Source organism: Schistocerca piceifrons, chromosome 4 (assembly GCF_021461385.2).
Source record: "Schistocerca piceifrons isolate TAMUIC-IGC-003096 chromosome 4, iqSchPice1.1, whole genome shotgun sequence".
In the NCBI taxonomy this organism is placed as follows: Eukaryota; Metazoa; Arthropoda; class Insecta; order Orthoptera; family Acrididae; genus Schistocerca; species Schistocerca piceifrons.
This window is the reverse complement of record NC_060141.1, coordinates 253,426,255-253,446,042: the sequence shown is the minus strand read 5'-3', so window position 1 is coordinate 253,446,042 and position 19,788 is coordinate 253,426,255. Positions and strand designations below refer to the sequence as shown.

Here is a 19,788-nt window from a genome sequence, read left to right as displayed (position 1 = left end):
CAATAATGAAACTAAGTCATTTTCAGTACTTATACATAAGCATTATGCAATACATTGTACGTGATGTGGCATATAATCGAAAAATTATTTCATATATCAGACCATAAGTGAAATAATCCTTCTACATTACAATCTAAAAACAAAGAATGCCTCTTCTCACTCAGGGCAGCGCACGCAAATTACGTCCTCAAGTATTTGCTGGATATATTTCAACCTCAGCCTTCCGGCAAAGCTTTAAAAAAAAAAAATCTTGTGGGACTTAACTGCTAAGGTCATCAGTCCCTAAGCTTACACACTACTTAACCTAAATTATCCTCAGGACAAACACACACACCCACGCCCGAGGGAGGACTCGAACCTCCGCCGGGACCAGCCGCATAGTCCATGACTGGAGCGCCATAGACTGCTCGGCTAATCCCGCGCTGCATAAAGTTTCTATCCTGTACAGCTCCCTGTAGTACCATGGAAGTTATTCCGTGCTGTCTTACTAGAAGCCCTTCTTCTTGTCAGTGTTTTCCATACATTCCTCTCCTCGCCTATTCTCTGGAGAACGTCCTCATAGCTTACCTTATCAGTTCACCTAGTTTTCGAAATTCTTCTGTAGCACCACATCTTAAACGCTTCGACTGTCATATGTTTCTGTTTTCCAACAGTTCACATTTCAGTACCATATAATGCTTAGCTTCAAACGTACATTCTCAGAAATTTCTACATCACATTACGCCTATTTTCGATAGTAGTAGACTCCTCTTGGCCAGGATTGGCCTTTTATACAGTGCTAGTCTGCTTTTCTTTCCTCGTTGCTCCTTCCCTCTTGGGTTCTTTTGGTGGCTAGGTAGCACAATCACTTAACGTTGTGATCCCCAATTCTGATGTTAAGTTTCTTGCAATTCTCATTTCTGCTACTTCTCATTACATACGTCTCTCTTCGATTTACTCTCAATCCATATTCTTTACTAATTAGACTGTTGCAGTCCATTCGTTAGTTCCTGTATTTTTCTTCACTTTCGCTGATGATAGCAATGTCATCAGCGAATTGTATCATTGGTATCCCTTCGCCTTGAATTTTAGTCCCGCTCTTGGACCTTTCATTTATTTCTGTCGTTACTTCTTCGATATGTAGACTGAACAGTTGTGGCGAAGGACTGCATCTCTCTCTTATTCAATTTTAATCCGAGTACTTCGTTCTTGGCGTTCCCTCTTGGCTCTTGTTCATGTTGTATATTACCCGTCTTTCCTTACAGCTTACCCCAATTTTTCACAGAATTTCAAACATCTTGTGACATTTGACTTTGTTGAGTGCTTTACAGGTCGACAGATCCCATGAACGTGTCATGCTTTTTCTTCAATCTTGCTTCCATTATCAAGCGCAACGCCACAACTGCATCTCCGGTACCTTTACCTTCTCTAAAGCCAAACTGTTGGTCATCTAACAGATCCTCAATTTTCTTTTCCGTTATTCCGTATAATATTCTTGTTATCATCTTGGATGCTTGAGCTGTTAAGCTGGTTGTACGATAATTTAGCACGTGTCGGCTCCTCTATATTCGGAATTGCGTACACGCTGTTTTCCCGAGAGTCTGATAAGCGTCTGTAAAGGTTACCTGGCGAGAGTAATCGTACTGCAAGAAAAGAATTACTTACCATGCAAACGGGCTATTACGATGCGTAGGACGGGTGGAAGTGAGGGCGAGAGTACCACAGATATGTTTCGCGAGTTGGAAGGTAATCAGACCTTTTGTCGTTGCGGCGAGACCTTTTAACGAAATTTGAATCTGGAGGTATGACCATCGTAAGAAAATCAGGTATTTTACCGAATTCCGAAAAGTAATACGTAGTATTAATCTGCTACTTATAACTCCTCTGTGCTGCTCCCTTAAGAGACGAGGAATTTGGCTACTTTGAGAGAGTTCAAAAGTGAGGAGTCATCCCGTGACAGAACGAGATCATGCTCTTAACATGAGTTTAATATTCTATGACTGTGAAGAACCGTTGTGATGTAATAAGTATTAAGCTGACAAGAATGGATTTCCTTTTACGTGATGAGAGAATACTTGCAGGAAATAGATGCTATGCCATAGTGTTGTGCTGGATTTTCACAACTAATAACGATAGTTTAGCGATGTGAAAATGCGTGTAAGCTGTTATTACTTCTGTCTTCGAAAATTACTTGTATAAAAGGGGAGAAACTGCATTTCACTTGAGAAATTCGGAGTGTATTGGCAACAACAGCCCCATTTCTGATTCGGTAATGTGGAATTTTTAAATGGGGGAGTCTATGTTGAGGATGGAATTGCAGTTATAACTTTACATCCAGGCCAGAACTGCTTGTCTTACAATGTGCTGTGGATACTGTGGGCATGAGGCTTCGTTCGATCAAAAGCAATGGATAAGTCTTGTACTATCAACAGGTACAAACAATGGTCCGACCAATTGGTTCTTGCGCGCGGCGACTCGCAGTGCCCTTGGATGACTGAATAGCGAAGTAACAAATATACTGGTTGAGTGACGACAGAAATTGATATGTGTAGTGCTTGATAAGATCGAATGTTGTGAGTGTTTGCGCTGGAAAATTATTCCCTCCACATAATTTGATCAGTTGACTGCTTGGTGGTCACGCTGACAGTCTCTCCAGCCGTTGAGCTGTTGGTACAGCCGGCGTGTGGATACCTGGAGACGGTCACGCAACTGCCAGTGTGGTCGATGTGGGTGCGGGTCTTCAGTCCTCTCCCTGCCAGCGTGCCGGTGGCTTCCTGACGGTCGGTGGACGGCATGCGGTCATGAGTGTGTGAGATGGGGAAGCCTTTTTTTCGCCACATGTGATTAGTGTAAGGTGGAACGATGTGATGAAAGACGGTGCGTGTGTTCTCAAACGTCGTTATACAAGACCCTGAATATACACACTTCAAAAAAAGTCTTGTATCACGTCGGTTCCGAGAGTTCCTGTGCAGAAAATTGGAATAGAGATCAACATAAACATCATTTCCACCCTTTTTATTACTCATGGAAACCACACATTGCATGTTGGACTACCATACAGCGAGACCTTCAGAGGCGGTGGTCCAGATTTCTAAACACACCTGTACCTCTAATACAGAGTAGCACGTCTTCTTGCATTGATACATGCCTGTATTAGTCGTGGCGTACTATCCATAAGTTCATCAAGGTACTGTTGGTCCAGATTGTCCGACTCTTGAACGGCGATTCGGCGTAGATCCCTCAGGGTGATTGGTGGGTCACGTCGTACATAAACCGCCTTTTTCAATCTATCCCAGGCATGTTCGATAGAGTTCATGTCTGGAGAACATACTGGCTGCGCTAGTCGACCGATGTCGTTATCCCGAAGGAAATCATTCACAAGACGTGCACGATGGGGTGTGAACCGCCACCCATGAAGACGAATGCCTCGAAAATACGCTGCCGATATGGTAGCACGATCGGTCGGTGGATGGCATTCAAGTATCGTACAGCGGTTACGACGCCTTCCATGATCACCAGCGCCGTTCGTCGGCTCCACATAATGCCACCCCAAAACAGCAGGTTACCTCCATCTAGCTGCACTCGCTGGACAGTGTGTCAAAGGCGTTCAGCCTGACCGGGTTGCCTCCAAACATGTCTCCGACGATTGTCTGGTTGAAGGCATATGCGACACTCATCGGTTAAGAGAACGTGATGCCAATCCTGAGTGGTCGCTTCGGCATGTTGTTGAACCCATCTGTACCGCTCTGCATGGTGTCGTGGTTGACCTGGCCATGGACGCATCATGCAGCCTATTGCGCACAGTTTGAGTTGTAACACGACATCCTTGGCTGCACAAAAAATATTATTCAACAAGGTGGCGTTGGTTTCAGGGTTACTCCGAGCCATAATCCGTAGGTAGCCGTCATCCACTGCAGTATTAGCCCTTAGGCCGCCTGAGCGAGGCATGTCATCGACAGTTCCTGTCTCTCTGTATCTCCTCCATGCTCAAACAACATCGCTTTGGTTCACTCCGAGACGCCTGGACACACTCCTTGTTAAGAGCCCTTCCTGGCACAAAGTAACAATGCGGACGTGATCGATCCGCGCCATTCACCGTCTACGCATGGTTGAACTTTAGCCAACATGAGCCGTGTACCTTCTTCCATGGGGAATGACTGGAACTGATCTACTGTTGGACCCCCTCCGTCTAATAGGCGCTGCTCATGCATGGTTGTTTACATCTTTGGGCGGGTTTAGTGACATCTCTAAACAGTCAGAGGGACTGTGTGATACAATATCCTCAGTCAACATCTATCTTCAGGAGTTCTGGGAACTGGGGTGATGCAAAACTTTTTTGATGTGTGTATTTAGTGATAAGATCTATTTGTGATTTAAATTTAATTACTTAATTTGGGAAAGGTATTTGTGTGATTCTCAAACATTGAAAATATGTTTTATCATCAAGGGTTGTGGTGAGCGTATTAATTGATCTATTTGACTCCTGTATTTTGTTACACGATTACTTTAATATTGTAGTTGAAATGGACTATTTGCCACCATTTTTGATATAAGAAATGTGCCAGCTCTCCCTTTGTCCCCAGCGTTATCCAATACGTACACAGTACTCTGAGGAGGGATGAAAACCTTTACCTGCAGGTTTTTAGTCTTTGGTTCATACACGTGTTCACACATACAGAAGCGACCACTTGTGAGAAACAGAGACAGAAAGCGAGTCTGGAATTTCACAATCAGTGAAATGCCAGCACGTGATGCTTTGTATGGGGACCGTGAGAACAAATGGAGGTCCCTCAGGCGAGTAGGCATGTCACCTTGGTCTATGGATATGAGGCGTAGGTGTTACAACCGGAAGTAGCCACTCGAGAGAGCGGAGGTGGTTTCCTAGGTACCAAATATCAGTAGTTTGTGGTCGGTGGTTCTTAGTACCGTGATCTGTACTTGTAATTAGGAGATGGGTGGTTTCGACCCAAAACGGCCGCTAATATCCTATACTTCATTGCATTCCTCGGTGCTTACAGTTATTAGATCGTTGGAAGCGGGAGTGGTGGGTGCAGACAGGAACTCTACCAAAGTGGGGGAGCCCTCTTTCCTGCAAATTGATTAAATAAATAATATACAAATTGAACTGAACAATATGCTATTATGTCAAATGATTTGAATTCCCTGTCCTGAGATCCTTCCGAACCAACATAGTTTTAGTCTTTTTCCTGCCAATTTCTAGATGGGATAGGTTATTGGGGAAGTAGTGAAGGGGAGACCTGGGCGGTTTCTTAAGAAGGGGAAAAGAGGTTCAGAACTGCGGGAAGGGTGACGAAAATAATGTCCTTTTTCCCAGAAGGGAGGTTCGAGGAGAAGGGTGAGGGGTGGGAGAGTTTCTCATAAGGATAGATCAGCCTCAGGGAGGTCATATACAACTTAGCATAATGGTAGGCTGAGGGAAGAGGGGATGGGTGATGTAATTGATCAGTTTAATTAACTAGCATATCAATTTGGTATCAGAGGTGCATCAGGGTTGGCTTTGATATTTTTATGGCCACACTCCCAGGAGAGGCGTTGCAGTCGATGTCGTGCTGTTGCCAAAGACACTCGCTCCGGTCATCTGCTACCATAGCCCGTTAATGCCAAATTTACCTACACTGTTCTATTGCATACGTTCGTCATGCATCCCATATTGATTTCATACAGTGTTGCTTGCAAGTTAGCACTGGCCACTCCACACAAACGCCGCTGCTCTTTGTCGTTAAGTAAAGGTTGTTGGCCACTGCATTGTCCATGGTGAGAGGTCATGTCTGATATCTGATATTTGTGGCACACTCTTGGATCTCAGGATATTGAATTCCCTAACGATTTCCTAAATGGATTATACCATTACTGGCTCCAACAACTACTCCACATTCAAAATCTGTTCATCCCCGTCGTACGGTTGTAATCACATAGGAAACATTTTCTTATAAATCACCTGAGTACAAATAACAGATCTGCCAATGCACTGCCCTTTTATATGGTAGTTCTGCTATCAATATATGTGCATATCACTGTCCCATGACTTCTGTCACCTCAGTGTGTAAAGGAGGGAAATAAATTTTATAAAACAAAGGCATATAATAATAATAATTACGTAGCAAATGCTTTACATTAAAATTTTACGAAAAATCTAACGAAAAAGTTTTCAAAACCCCTCCGACGACGTACCAACCTCCATGAAAGTTGGAACGCCCACTTGTGGGCAATGGACTGTCACTGCTGTAGAGGGTAACAACTGCAAAGGAAGACACAGATCCGAGTTGTCCAACAAATGTTTGAAGAGCTGGGTGAGTGCTAATCTCAGATGAAGAGTCCCTCCCCCCGCACCAAAATAAAGAAAAGGGAAATATAAAGAGGGGAAAGCTTCAGAGACTCTTATAGATTCATGATTCGGTCATCTTCACTCAGCGATATGGTGCAGTGCGACGGCTCCGTGTTCGGAAGGACGGTGGGGGGGTCTCCGCCTGGCCGTCCTAATTCAGGTTTTCCGTGATTCCCGTAAATCGCTTAAGGTAAATAGTGAGATGGTTGGTTCGAAAACGACACCGCTGATTTGCTTTGCTGTCCTCCACCAGTCCTGAAATTGCGGTCTATCTCTAATTATCTTAATGATCTCGTCGTCGACTGCGTGTCAAATATTATTATTGTGTTAATGTACTGGCACTCGGTTATCGTCATCCGCCTTCTTCCTTCGCAATGCAATAACGTTAAGTGTGAATTACAATGTCTTAATTTTGTACAATCTTTGTAATGTTCTTTCTCATGATCGAACCCGTTTTGACACAGAACACATTCTGAAGAAGGCACTATGGCGATCATATGCAGATGGGTGGCCAAACAACTGTGTCCAGCAGTCAAGGGGTGCATGGCTACTGCTTCACTTCTTGGTCCAAGAGGCACTACTGAATTTCCAAAAGCTTTTTCCAGATCTCTCGTGAAATTTGATACGATCGTTTTAATTCTTCTCGAAAAGTGTCGTTAATTATTTGTTTCACAAAAAATTTGACAAGTTAGTTTTTTCCAATCTGTTCAATCCATGAGCCCTTTTCTGCTAGAAAATCTGCTTTTTCATTACCATCTAATCTACAGTGAGATGGTATCCACTGAACAGCTTACATCATTTAATTACTATTTTGACTTCTTTAACTATAGGGATTTTTGGATGTTAAGTTTTGACAATTGTCAGTATGGCTGCCATGGAATCATAACTGTTTCTCTAATGGATGTAAATAATTCTTTAGATGAATTGCAATTCTGATGGCTTCAACTTTAGGTTCAAAATTTGAGTGATTGTGTCATGGGGTTTATTAGAAAGAGAAAATCTGCTATATATTCCTACGCCAATATTTCTTTATTTTTCCATTAACGAACCATAGGTGTAGATGAGGAGCCACTGATCTTCAGCGTATATCAGATTTATTGTTTCTTATCGTGTAGCTCTCATTACTAATTGTTTTCATAATTATCCATTATTTGTAGCTGGTATTGCCAGTGAGGAACCAGGACTGGAGAGCGTGGAAAAACAAACGTAGACCGCCCCCGTCGGATTTAGCCAGCAATTGTATCGCGGATAACGCAAAATGGTCTGCAAAAGGGTTTCAAGACGTATCTCAATACAAATGTATCTGGGGTTAAAATACTCCTCCATTCGGATCTCCAGTAGAGGGCGGCGTTGAGACACAGACGCTGAATCTTAGTCTTCATTTCTTCGTTTCGATTGTCTTTTATGCTCTGCAATGCACTGAAGCGTACTCTTCAACCACTTTGACGATAAATACACAAAGAAACTTTCATTATATCCTTTGAATTCAATCACTACCTGTTTCAGTAATTTCCAGCTTTTTCAGCTGTAGTTAATGTTATTATATAGTTGTTGGTCACTGTAATGAAGTAAAACAAGTGTGTTTATAGATGACAGAGAGTGAAAAAGAGTGTGACTTCGATCTTATAACAGTTAGTGGGAATCGTTGGGGAACTTACTCTGCGCAACAGCCCGGACACTGGAAGCCCTGCCCTGGTACCAGCGAGAAGTAACCGAAGAAGAATGCTGCGGGCAGCAGCCACAGGACGACTATGCTGGCGGACGTGTTGCGGGGAGTCATGATGGCCGGGTAGTGCAGCGGCCTCAGGATGCCCAGGTAGTGGTTCGTTGCCAGCGCCAGCAGGTGCGCCACCGTCGCGATGATGCCAGAAAGACGCAGGGCCTCCACCGTCAGCAGCAGGCATTCGTTCACCTGCCACGCAGCCACTGAGCAGTTTAGTCGACAATTGTCTCATTCCGTCAAACGAGGATCACAAAAAAATTTATACATAAATGTTATTTTGTCAGACAGTGACGTTACTGGAGAACCGTGGCTGTTATGCAGTACTTAATGTTGATGGAGTGTGGCACAAATCAAAGACAGTGACATTATGGCAGCTAGTTCTGATACCAATGTTCCTCGCGTTTTGTTGAAAGCATCAACAATGTGGCTATACACGGTTATACAAAAATTACCATATCGACAACAACATGAATTGTGGTTCAAATGGCTCTGAGCACTATGGGACTTAACATCTGTGGTCATCAGTCCCCTAGAACTTAGAACTACTTAAACCTAACTAACCTAAGGACATCACACACATCCATGCCCGAGGCAGGATTCGAACCTGCGACTGTAGCAGTCACGCGGTTCCGGACTGAGCGCTTGAACCGCTAGACCACCGCGGCCGGCACATAAATTGTGTAACTAAGTTAAAGGATCATCTAAATTTACGAAAAAATCTCTGTGCCTCAGTGGGCACAGTGTGCAATTAATCCTTTCACTGCTGGGGACGTGTTAAGTCGTCATGCCTCGCCGTTCCCCTGGCGCGCCTGACGTGTAAAGCGAGGCCCTTGGGTCTTTCCTACAGCGCTAAGGACGTGTTGACCCATACCGCGCCACCGGCCTTTCCACCGCTAGGGACGAGTTTAGGCGCACTGAGTCACGACTACCTGAGCGCAACAGACGTGTAAACACGCAGAGTTGTCTCTCCGCCGTGCTCTTCCAGTAACTGTCCAATGGTTTGACTATATAGTTCAAGAGTGCATATATGTTTGTTGCTGCGTTCCCTCTTTGCAGAATTCCACTTCGATTCCTGTGTTTTCGTCAGTTTTCTTGTTTTCTACTAGAGAAATGTCACGTCACCGAGCTTGCACAGATAAAGAAATCCTGGATATGCTCAGTAAGAGCGACAGTGAGTGTGAACTATCTGACGTTGCTAGAAGTGATGAGACTTCCACAGAATCTCGAAGCTGTAGTCCTCAGCCCTTTACATCAGAGGGGAGAGCAAGAATTACACTAAGCAGTTCCTCTGAATCCGAGAAATAAGAAAGTGTCAGTAAAACTGTTCGGAAAAGAGCGCGCCTAAGTGACACATTTTACTGGAAAGGAACCGATATCCAGCCGTTCAACCATTACTTCGATGACTCGAGTTCAGGACACAAATATCACTTAGATACTGACGCAAGCATTCTTTCATTTTTTTGTGATATTTCTTTCTCGAGAACTGTTGCAATTTATTGCAGACGAAACAACTCGTTTTTACGTTTACACCAGAGACAATACTACAGAAACTGTGAATTCTCGACTGTCGAAGTGGAGAGAAACTGAATTTGAGGAAATGTATTGTTTTATTGCTATTTGCCTTCTAACGACGCAAGTTTAAAAGTTAAAATTAAGTGATTATTGGTCCAGAGATACACTTTCGAACAGACCAATTTTTAGCGAAATTATGTCCTGAGACCGTTTTTGTCTACCCCTTAGAACGTTACACTTCAGTGATAGTTCTGTGAGTGCTGGAGGCGACAGTCTATTGAAAATTAGGACGACTGTTGACAAAGCTAGTAAGACGTTTCGTCATTCATTTTTCCCACATCATAAGTTTTGTATAGATGAAAGTCTTGCTGTTCAAAGGACGATTATCTTTTAAGCAGTTTAATCCAACCAAGCGAAGTAGATTCGGAATAAAGACATTTGTGATGGGCGACTGTCAGAGTGGGTATGTTTTGGATTTTATTGTATATACAGGAGCAACAACAGAAATTGGGTTCCACAATTTGGGAAAGAGTGGAGACGTAGTGACAACTTTTGTGGGACCGTATTTGGAACAGGGTCATATTCTGTGTGTCGATAATTGGTACTGCAGCCCGGACCTGTTCCTATAGCTTCACAACCATGGAACAGCCGCTTGTGGCATTGTTCGTAAGAATGGGCGCAACATGCCAAAACTCTAAAAGAAATTAAAACAAGGAGAAACTGAGTTTAAATAAATTGACAAGGTCCTTGCTATCAAGTGGTGCGATAAGAGATATGTGGCCATGTTGACCACAAGTCACGCAACACAAATGGTTGAAATAGAGAAGACTGACAGAAATACTGGCGAAAAATAAAGAAACGATAATGTATTTTAAATTACAATTCGAGTATGGGTGCAGCTGGCCGTTGTAACATGTTACTGAGCTCAGTATGATCAGTGCGTAAGACTGTGAAATAGTTCAAGAAATATTTATTTCACATTCTGTATTTGTGCTCTCTAAATGCTCATGCTCTCCACCGGTCGGTAACAGGGTGAAAAATGGCACTCGGAGAGTTTCACCTTTCTCTCGTCAGAGAGATCGTAGAAAAATATGCTACAGTACGGAAAAGAGCTGATAGGGGAAGGCGCGATGATGACAAGAATCCTCTGAGATTCACAGGGAGACATTTTCCGGCTGTTATCGTGAGTGGACATTCACAGGAAAGTACGCTAATGCGCAGATGCGTGGTTTGCACGAAACAGAAGGTGCGCCGAGAAACTACACTCCTGGAAATGGAAAAAAGAACACATTGACACCGGTGTGTCAGACCCACCATACTTGCTCCGGACACTGCGAGAGGGCTGTACAAGCAATGATCACACGCACGGCACAGCGGACACACCAGGAACCGCGGTGTTGGCCGTCGAATGGCGCTAGCTGCACAGCATTTGTGCACCGCCGCCGTCAGTGTCAGCCAGTTTGCCGTGGCATACGGAGCTCCATCGCAGTCTTTAACACTGGTAGCATGCCGCGACAGCGTGGACGTGAACCGTATGTGCAGTTGACGGACTTTGAGCGAGGGCGTATAGTGGGCATGCGGGAGGCCGGGTGGACTTACCGCCGAATTGCTCAACACGTGGGGCGTGAGGTCTCCACAGTACATCGATGTTGTCGCCAGTGGTCGGCGGAAGGTGCACGTGCCCGTCGACCTGGGACCGGACCGCAGCGACGCATGGATGCACGCCAAGACCGTAGGATCCTACGCAGTGCCGTAGGGGACCGCACCGCCACTTCCCAGCAAATTAGGGACACTGTTGCTCCTGGGGTATCGGCGAGGACCATTCGCAACCGTCTCCATGAAGCTGGGCTACGGTCCCGCACACCGTTAGGCCGTCTTCCGCTCACGCCCCAACATCGTGCAGCCCGCCTCCAGTGGTGTCGCGACAGGCGTGAATGGAGGGACGAATGGAGACGTGTCGTCTTCAGCGATGAGAGTCGCTTCTGCCTTGGTGCCAATGATGGTCGTATGCGTGTTTGGCGCCGTGCAGGTGAGCGCCACAATCAGGACTGCATACGACCGAGGCACACAGGGCCAACACCCGGCAGCATGGTGTGGGGAGCGATCTCCTACACTGGCCGTACACCACTGGTGATCGTCGAGGGGACACTGAATAGTGCACGGTACATCCAAACCGTCATCGAACCCATCGTTCTACCATTCCTAGACCGGCAAGGGAACTAGCTGTTCCAACAGGACAATGCACGTCCGCATGTATCCCGTGCCACCCAACGTGCTCTAGAAGGTGTAAGTCAACTACCCTGGCCAGCAAGATCTCCGGATCTGTCCCCCATTGAGCATGTTTGGGACTGGATGAAGCGTCGTCTCACGCGGTCTGCACGTCCAGCACGAACGCTGGTCCAACTGAGGCGCCAGGTGGAAATGGCATGGCAAGCCGTTCCACAGGACTACATCCAGCATCTCTACGATCGTCTCCATGGTAGAATAGCAGCCTGCATTGCTGCGAAAGGTGGATATACACTGTACTAGTGCCGACATTGTGCATGCTCTGTTGCCTGTGTCTATGTGCCTGTGGTTCTGTCAGTGTGATCACGTGATGTATCTGACCCCAGGAATGTGTCAATTAAGTTTCCCCTTCCTGGGACAATGAATTCACGGTGTTCTTATTTCAATTTCCAGGAGTGTAGATACCAATGCAAAACTTGCAACGTTCCATTATGTGTTGCGCCCTGCTTTGAGACTTACCATACAAAGAAGCATTATTAATCATTGGGAATTAAATTTGAGAAAACTTATTGACACTGCTGAATGAATTACTAAAATAAAGGGAAATATGTAAAAAAAATAGAAACCTGTTTTTAACTTCGCCAGTGCCGGTCCAAAGCCCGGATGGAAAAGGATGGGAAATAAGATGCATCTGATGTAAAATTATTCAAACGATGCCTGACTTCTTCATACGTAGCAGTTTACTGTCAAATGAACGGATTTGGTGATACAGATGGCGCAATATCTGTACTGTGGCAAATGTAATTATGCCGAGTACATTGCGCCAGTATAACAAAATCCGTATATTAAGCTGCATACGATACATTTAAATTATTGACGCGTAATATGGACAGTTATACTCTTTTATCCTTGGTAGTACAAATATAGATCACATTCGGCCTACTTGTTCAAAACATGTTTTCCATCGCTGACTTAAACGCATTTGATCAAGAAAAAACAATATGCCAACGTTAAAACTCTATTCTCAGTGCAATTTTTCTTGCTACTTTGCTTCTGTTACTAGCCAATACTGTAAATTAAACTAATTGTTCTGGGGAGGGTTGGGGGCTTAAAATTTGCCTTTAGAATGAGAATGGCCTTGAAGCATTAAGAGAAAACGGTATTAGTACAAGAAGAGTCGAATATACCCTGCTTTCATCTTTTCATAAAAAATCAACATCTTTTGGGCTAATTTGTAGATTATTGAAAAACAGTAGGGGAACAAAAATTTTTATTTTTTGTGCTGTCAATCTATTGCACTCTAAATTTCATTTTCATCATGCGCTCACTTTACTAGATTTGCAAATCCGAAGTTTACGTTGTTTTCGGTACTGATTTTCGCGCCCAACTTTCATGCCAGTTGTACAGCTTGGTATGTTTTACAGAGCATAATTTTTTAGCAACAAAAATACAGCATTTTGACGTTTTTACAAAATCTTCAATTTTGCACTTAATTCATTCAATACTGAAAAGTGATATGGAAATGAAACTTCTTGCCAAGTTTCACATTCGTCGTAGCATTAGTTCAGGAGATGCAAGAAAGCATACTTCGAAATTTTTTCGGGTGCCTATTTTTTTGGCCGATTTACCTACAATTTTCTAGCTCAATATGGCTCATAAAATTCTTTTTCATTACTATTCTTAAGAGAACGTATAAAGTTGTACAAGATGACCAAATTTTTATTTCTTTACAAAAACTATTGCGCGAGATGTTACGGCTCAAAGTCGCCAAAAATTTACGTTGGCTCTGCGCGAGTCGTAATCAGCCGAGAAGTATTCAGCACAGGGCGTGTTGCGCAGCGCGGGCCGATCCGGTCCTGGAGGCAGCTCCCAGGGACAGGCTCGCGGGGCACAGAGCCGGATTACGCCGCAGGCCTCGGCGCGCCAGAGTGCCAAACAGATGGCGCGCCTCCAGCAGACAAGGATTAAAATCTCGTGGCCAACGCAAAGATGTGTTATATGTGTGGTACACCAGTAACAGCTGCATTTAGTATGACTGCAGCAATCCTGCAGGACGGATTTGATGTTTCTGTTTCACTTTTTTATTTATGCATATGGGAAACCATGTTCGAATTAGGATGGTACAGTGCAAACATGTCGATGAAATATCTGTTTGTGGATTACTGAGTCATTAGATGTAGTGCAGATATGGTTGCTCTGGTGTAGTTTGTATTGTTGCCAGAGTTACCCATCTTTTCCCCTCCCTCATCGTGCAATGTTGCTGGATTTCTCCTCACACATATGACAAAGACCAAATGCCCTATGTCTAAACTGGTGGGAAACTCAAAAACTGGCAAGAAAATCAAAATATCCAGTACTTTCCCTTTCTCCTGGGATGTCAGTGAGGAAGTAGGTTATCGTATGCGTACAATGGTAGGGAACTGTAAAACCCTATATGAGGAAATACCTCGACAGTTGAAAATCTGAGATGGCAGACCCTGGGCCTCAGCCTGTTCTCAAAGTTCCTTCTAGTCCTAGAATGTCTGGGTGGCAATGGAATCCTGGCGGAGCCCCCTCACACATCTTAACAATTTAACCTCACCCACTCTGCATTATGTTTAAACAGCACCTCTCACCCCAGTTTCCTGTAGTTTCAAACCCAAGAGCTCATATCTACCAGCTTTAAAATTGTGAGAAAATTAAAAACATGCTTGTCCTAAGTTTAAAATGTCGAAAAATTCAAATATCCACTTACAATATGTTTAAAATGATATGAAGCCCACTGTCTGTCAGAACTAGACCACTCTTGTCCTAATTTTAAAGCTGTGTAACTCGCTGGTTCAGACTATATAATTTTAGAACATTCACCACCGTCATGTGTAGTATAATAGGAATAGTCGAAGTATGCATTCGTGTCATTCTACATCATGATGGAGAGAGATACGCATATCTCACCTGCACCATCACTGCCAATGAATCTGTGCACGCCAGTCAACATACACTCAACTGCCAGCACCTGTCAACCACCCATGTGGTCAGGCAGATTCCAGTGTGCACCCAGTATCCTATTATGGCAGTTACATACTCATAACTGAGCAGAATGTGGTCCCAACAATTACCTGCATCACAAGCACATGCCTGGCATTACTGGTACACTGCTCAGCTTTCATCACAATGTGTCAGAACTAGTAGTTTGTTTGTCGCCCCATTTCGTCAGTCAGGAATGCTGGCAGTTATTAGTTACTTGTTCTACGCTATGGACATTGCAAATCATCAAAGTCGACTACATTATTTCTCACTTTTCCATGTTCTAAGTTTGCAACTCTGTGGCATCGTACTTGGAGTTGTATTGCCGTGCACGTCTCTACCGTTACAACTACAGCCCATGCTCTGTGATAGGTGGAGAACTACATTCACTCAATAAATTACTGTTGTAGTATCTATCTCTGGTACATGAGGCATGCAGGACATTCCAACATAGGACTCCACTGTGTGATGTTACTGTTGCGACGTGATTTTAGTATCACTTAATATTTTGTGATATTAATTCATTTAGATGCTATTTCGCGGTTATTTCATTGGATATACTGGAGTGGTGAGATTGGAAGGGAAGCCTTGTACTCGCTTCACGGGATTATTGTGTCACTGGAAACGTATCTATGGCCTCTTTTCTTAGCGGAAGGCAGTCTGTCAATCTCATTAAGTCAAGAGCGCCTCCTTTGGCCATAAGAACAGTTTCGCAGAAGTTGGATGGCAGCAACCTACTTCACAGCCGATGAATGTTGGGCACGTGCCAACATCCCCTGGTGGTCAGTCTATGCCTTGACCTACCTACGGCCCCTTGAGTATAACTGACCTCAACAATTTTGCCTTTCTGCAAATACTTCAAATAGCCACACACATGACGCCATGGCACAGTCTAACCAGTATGGGAGAATCATGCGAGCTAACATCACTGAGATGGTCGGGCTCACACGCATTTGCCCTTCGTCGAAATGTCTTGGTTCAAACTCATCTATCGGTTGATCCACACGTGTCCCATTACACGCCCTAAATCAGACAGTTGCCACCCTTTGGTCAAACTGTCAAGTTTGCGAGTTTGCGAAATACAAAGTTAATATGACATATAATAACAGTAATAAAAATATCGCGAACTAAATTAACGATCCTTAAATGATGCTGACCACACAGTTGCGATTTGGTTAGAATAATGTTTATTCGGAAAGCAAAGTAATAGCGAAAGTGTTCGAATTGAGAGTTACTGTTATACGCGAGCGCATATCTATTTGATACAGTTAGATCATTCACAAACTCAACGTGAAATACAAGTAACCTATGCAAAAAGTTAGAGTTCACACCAAGCGCTCGGCTGCTCACCGCTCAGAGACTAAATCCCGCGATACCACACAATACGGCATTTTCTAAGTCGCTTCACTTCCTCAAGACCGACCGTCCGCTTTCTCGTCTCCTCCAGCACCGTCACTCTGCCCGTCCTCGGGCGCGTTTCCCGCGCGCAGAATATTCTCGCTCAACTGACTACTGCAGTTCCCTTTCCTGAAGCCGTCTATCTGATCGGCAGCAGCTTATTCTACATTATTTTACGTTTTAACATCTTTAAATAATCAAAGCTTGAAAACTTCTTCACTCTATATAAAGTAACAATAATATCCATTACATAACAAACGTTAAATTCTTTTACATAAAACCAATACAATTTCCTTCTTAGCTATGAATGCCACGGTCTGTAGCCTTGCACCAATGTGCTTTCTGATAAATAAATAAAGAACAAAAGTAACTACTATGAACTAAACTTTACAACAAATATTCTATTACCTAATAATTCAAAAAGGTGTTATGCTGTCATCATTGAATGTGTATTGTGTGGAAGGAACGATGATCTGATGCTTAAACGGAAGTACTGATAATTTAAATTTACTATATCTTTTAAACAAATAAAGTTAAAAGTTGATATTTACAACATTTGTTATTTTAATGATGCGCTACTATCTGAAATATAGATCATTAAGATTGACCAAAGCGTTCAAATTTTAACATTCAGGTATTTGTTACAAAATTTGTTAATTTCACTTTAACAGTAAATCCTAAATTATTATAGATATGATCAATTTTCAAGTTTTATTGGGCTCACCACGAAAATTTATGGAGTATGGCATATTAAAATTACTCTCCCTGCATTACTACAGGTTTAAATAGTTTACATAACTGTGAATCTTCGGTTACTCCCGGCGTATTTCTTGCTCGAACAGTCCACGGGTGTACTGCCGGTCCATAGTGTCCAACGGGCACAATATTTCGGCAAACAGTCATTTAGCAACCGTCAGGTGCGCTGACGAACTGAAGTCCTGAATGCGGGCAGCCGTTTTAAATGTCCTCCCCCTGCGAAGCGTTCTCTCTGCGATCCGCGCCCGCAGCCGCGCGTCGGCGGTCGCTGAGAAGCTGGCGTCGGCGTCTGTGGTGGCGTCGGTGTAATTGCGTCGTCCGCCCTGGTCGACCGTTAGTTTCCTTTGCTGAGCATCTTTTTAATTAGACTCAATGCTGGTTCCCATGCCTTACTGAGGTTGTAACCGCAATCTCAGTTGATCATTCCTGGTGCGAATTTCGATAGCCTCTCTAATGACGCTCTCCCAGTATTTAGATGTCTTTGCCAAGACCCTGGTATGTTGGCAGTCCATTTCGTGATTTTCGGACAAACACTGCTCTGCGACCGCCGACTTGTTGAGGTACCTAAGTCGAGTGTGCATGTGATGTTCTCGGCAACGATCTTTGACGGTGCGCACTGTCTGTCCAATATAAGTCTTGCCATACTGACACGGAATCTGGTACATGCCAGCCTTCCGCAAACCTAGATTGTCTTTGACACTGCGAAATAATGTTCTTCTTTCATCGGGTGGGCAAAAGACAGTCCCTACTCGGTGTTTCTTCAATATTCGTTCTATTTTCCCCGATAGTGTGCCAGTATACCGTATATAGGCAGTGGCTATCTCTTCCTTCGTGACTTCTTCCATCTCCACATGCTGTACTGTAGAGGTGGGGCGGAGAGTGCGTCTGACCTGCCATTCCGAGTACCCGTTTTTCCGGAATACGGTTTTGAGTTATTCCTGCTCATGGGGCAGACACTCTACGTCAGAGATGGTGAGCGCCCTGTGCACCACTGTTTTTAGCACCCCATTCCTCTGCGAAGGGTGATGGCAGCTATCTGCATGCAAATACAGATTTTCTTCCTGTACTTCCCGCGGCCCAGGGTGCCATCGTCTCTTGACATCCAGGAATGGTAATCTTCCCTCTGCTTCGGTCTCCATAGTGACTTTGATGTTCGGATGTATGGAGTTCAGGTGTGTAAGGAAGTCTAGGAGCTTGTTCCTTCCACGGGGCCTGATCACGAACGTGTCATTCACATAACGGAGAAAACAAGTAGGTTTCCATTTGGATGACGCCAAAGCTTCCTCCTCGAAGTACTCCATATAGAAAATCGCGACCACAGGTGAGAGTGGGCTCCCCATTGCGACTCCTTCTGTTTGTTCATAGTATTCTCCATTAAAGAGGAAATACGTGGAGGTCAGAACGTGTCTGAAAAGTTCGGTCGTCTTCTCGTCAAATTTCTGTGCATTAAGCTCATTTACTTTCGAAGAGGCACCCTGGTGAATAATGAAAGAACATCAAAACTCACCAGGTTGTCTGAGTCATCTTGAAGTTGTTTTACGAAACCCACAGAATTAAGAACGTGATGAGGGCATTTACCCCAATAAGGGCTTAGTAATTCTGCCAGGTATTTGGCCAGAAAATTTATAGGTGCCCTAATTTTGCTGACAATCGTGGACTTCATGGAGTCCATTAAGTCCTGCCGGTACAGGTCCATAAGGTTTCAATTTATGGGCGACACCCTCTGGTGAATCAGTATCATTGAGAAGAGACCTGTGGGGTGAGCGATTATCTTCCCGTAAGATTCGTCATTTTGTAGGCTCTGCATCTCCTCAATGTAGTCCTTACGGGAAAGAACAACCGTAGCATTGCCTTTATCAGCCGGTAAGACAACAATCTCAGGGCTCTGTCTCAGGTCTCGAAAGGCTGCCTTCTCTCTATTGGTAATATTCGACTTGATCGGTTTAGTTCTCATCAGAGCACGGCAGGCTTCCCGGCGTACTTCTTCAGCTGCTTCGGGTGGTAGTCGCGCAGCAACCTGCTCAACTGCACTGACGGTGTCCGCTACCGGCGTGAACCTAGGTGTGGGAGCCACCGAAGGAGCCGTCTGCTGAGTGTTTTTGCTTTTCTGAAGTGATTTATCAACAGTCACAGCACTGAATAACTTGACAAAAACACAGTATTTTTCCTGATCCAGTTGCCAGGTATAGAATGTTTCAGGTTGAGACCAATTACCTGTGTAGCCCAGTCTTTTATTTCCAGGGATGTCGGCTGAATATCAAGGGATTCCTTGTCAAAAGCAAATACCAGAGTATTCTTCCTGAGGTTTGTAGCCGTTGTTAATTCAGGGACGAAATTTCGGTTAAACAACGGAAATTGCAATTAGCAGCAGCACTACCAGAAGGAGCGACCAGATCACAATGAATATGAACAAACACGGAGATAACGTATGGCCAGCACTTAGCGAAGCACAAGTACAGCGATGTTAACACGGAAATCAGGCGAGTAATAAGTAATATAAAAGCCTAGTTCATATAAACGATAAGTGGCGCTGTAGATGGGAAATTTGAAAATTAATCTCCAAGATGTTAGCAATGAGCCTCTCAACAAAAATAAAGTGCGAAGCGCATAATGGGGCTTGAATTTGTAACTGGATTAAGTGGAGAGACGTTTCTCAATTGTTAGCTAATATTGAATATCGGAACGTTACTGTAGAGGAAAAGAAGCGTCGACAAAATTATATTTAATAAACCAACAAGTAGTGGAATATATGCAGGTAGCATATATGTTTCGTTGAAGAATTGTATCTAGCTGCTTTTATACCAGTTGTATGGTACTGTAAGTTTTAGAACGCGTCGCTGAG

General features: G+C 44.0%; 1 protein-coding gene across 1 annotated transcript in view; it reads right to left on the bottom strand.

Moving 5' to 3' along the window:
• Nucleotides 1-19,788, bottom strand: part of LOC124795768 (beta-3 adrenergic receptor-like) — a gene marked incomplete at its 5' end in the record, with an annotated part of 137,781 nt that overhangs the window by 108,037 nt on the left and 9,956 nt on the right. Inside the window, one exon of the mRNA XM_047259852.1 lies at nucleotides 7,984-8,237. Within this exon, the coding sequence (XP_047115808.1) occupies nucleotides 7,984-8,237 (254 nt within the window). The remainder of the gene's footprint in view (nucleotides 1-7,983; nucleotides 8,238-19,788) is intronic.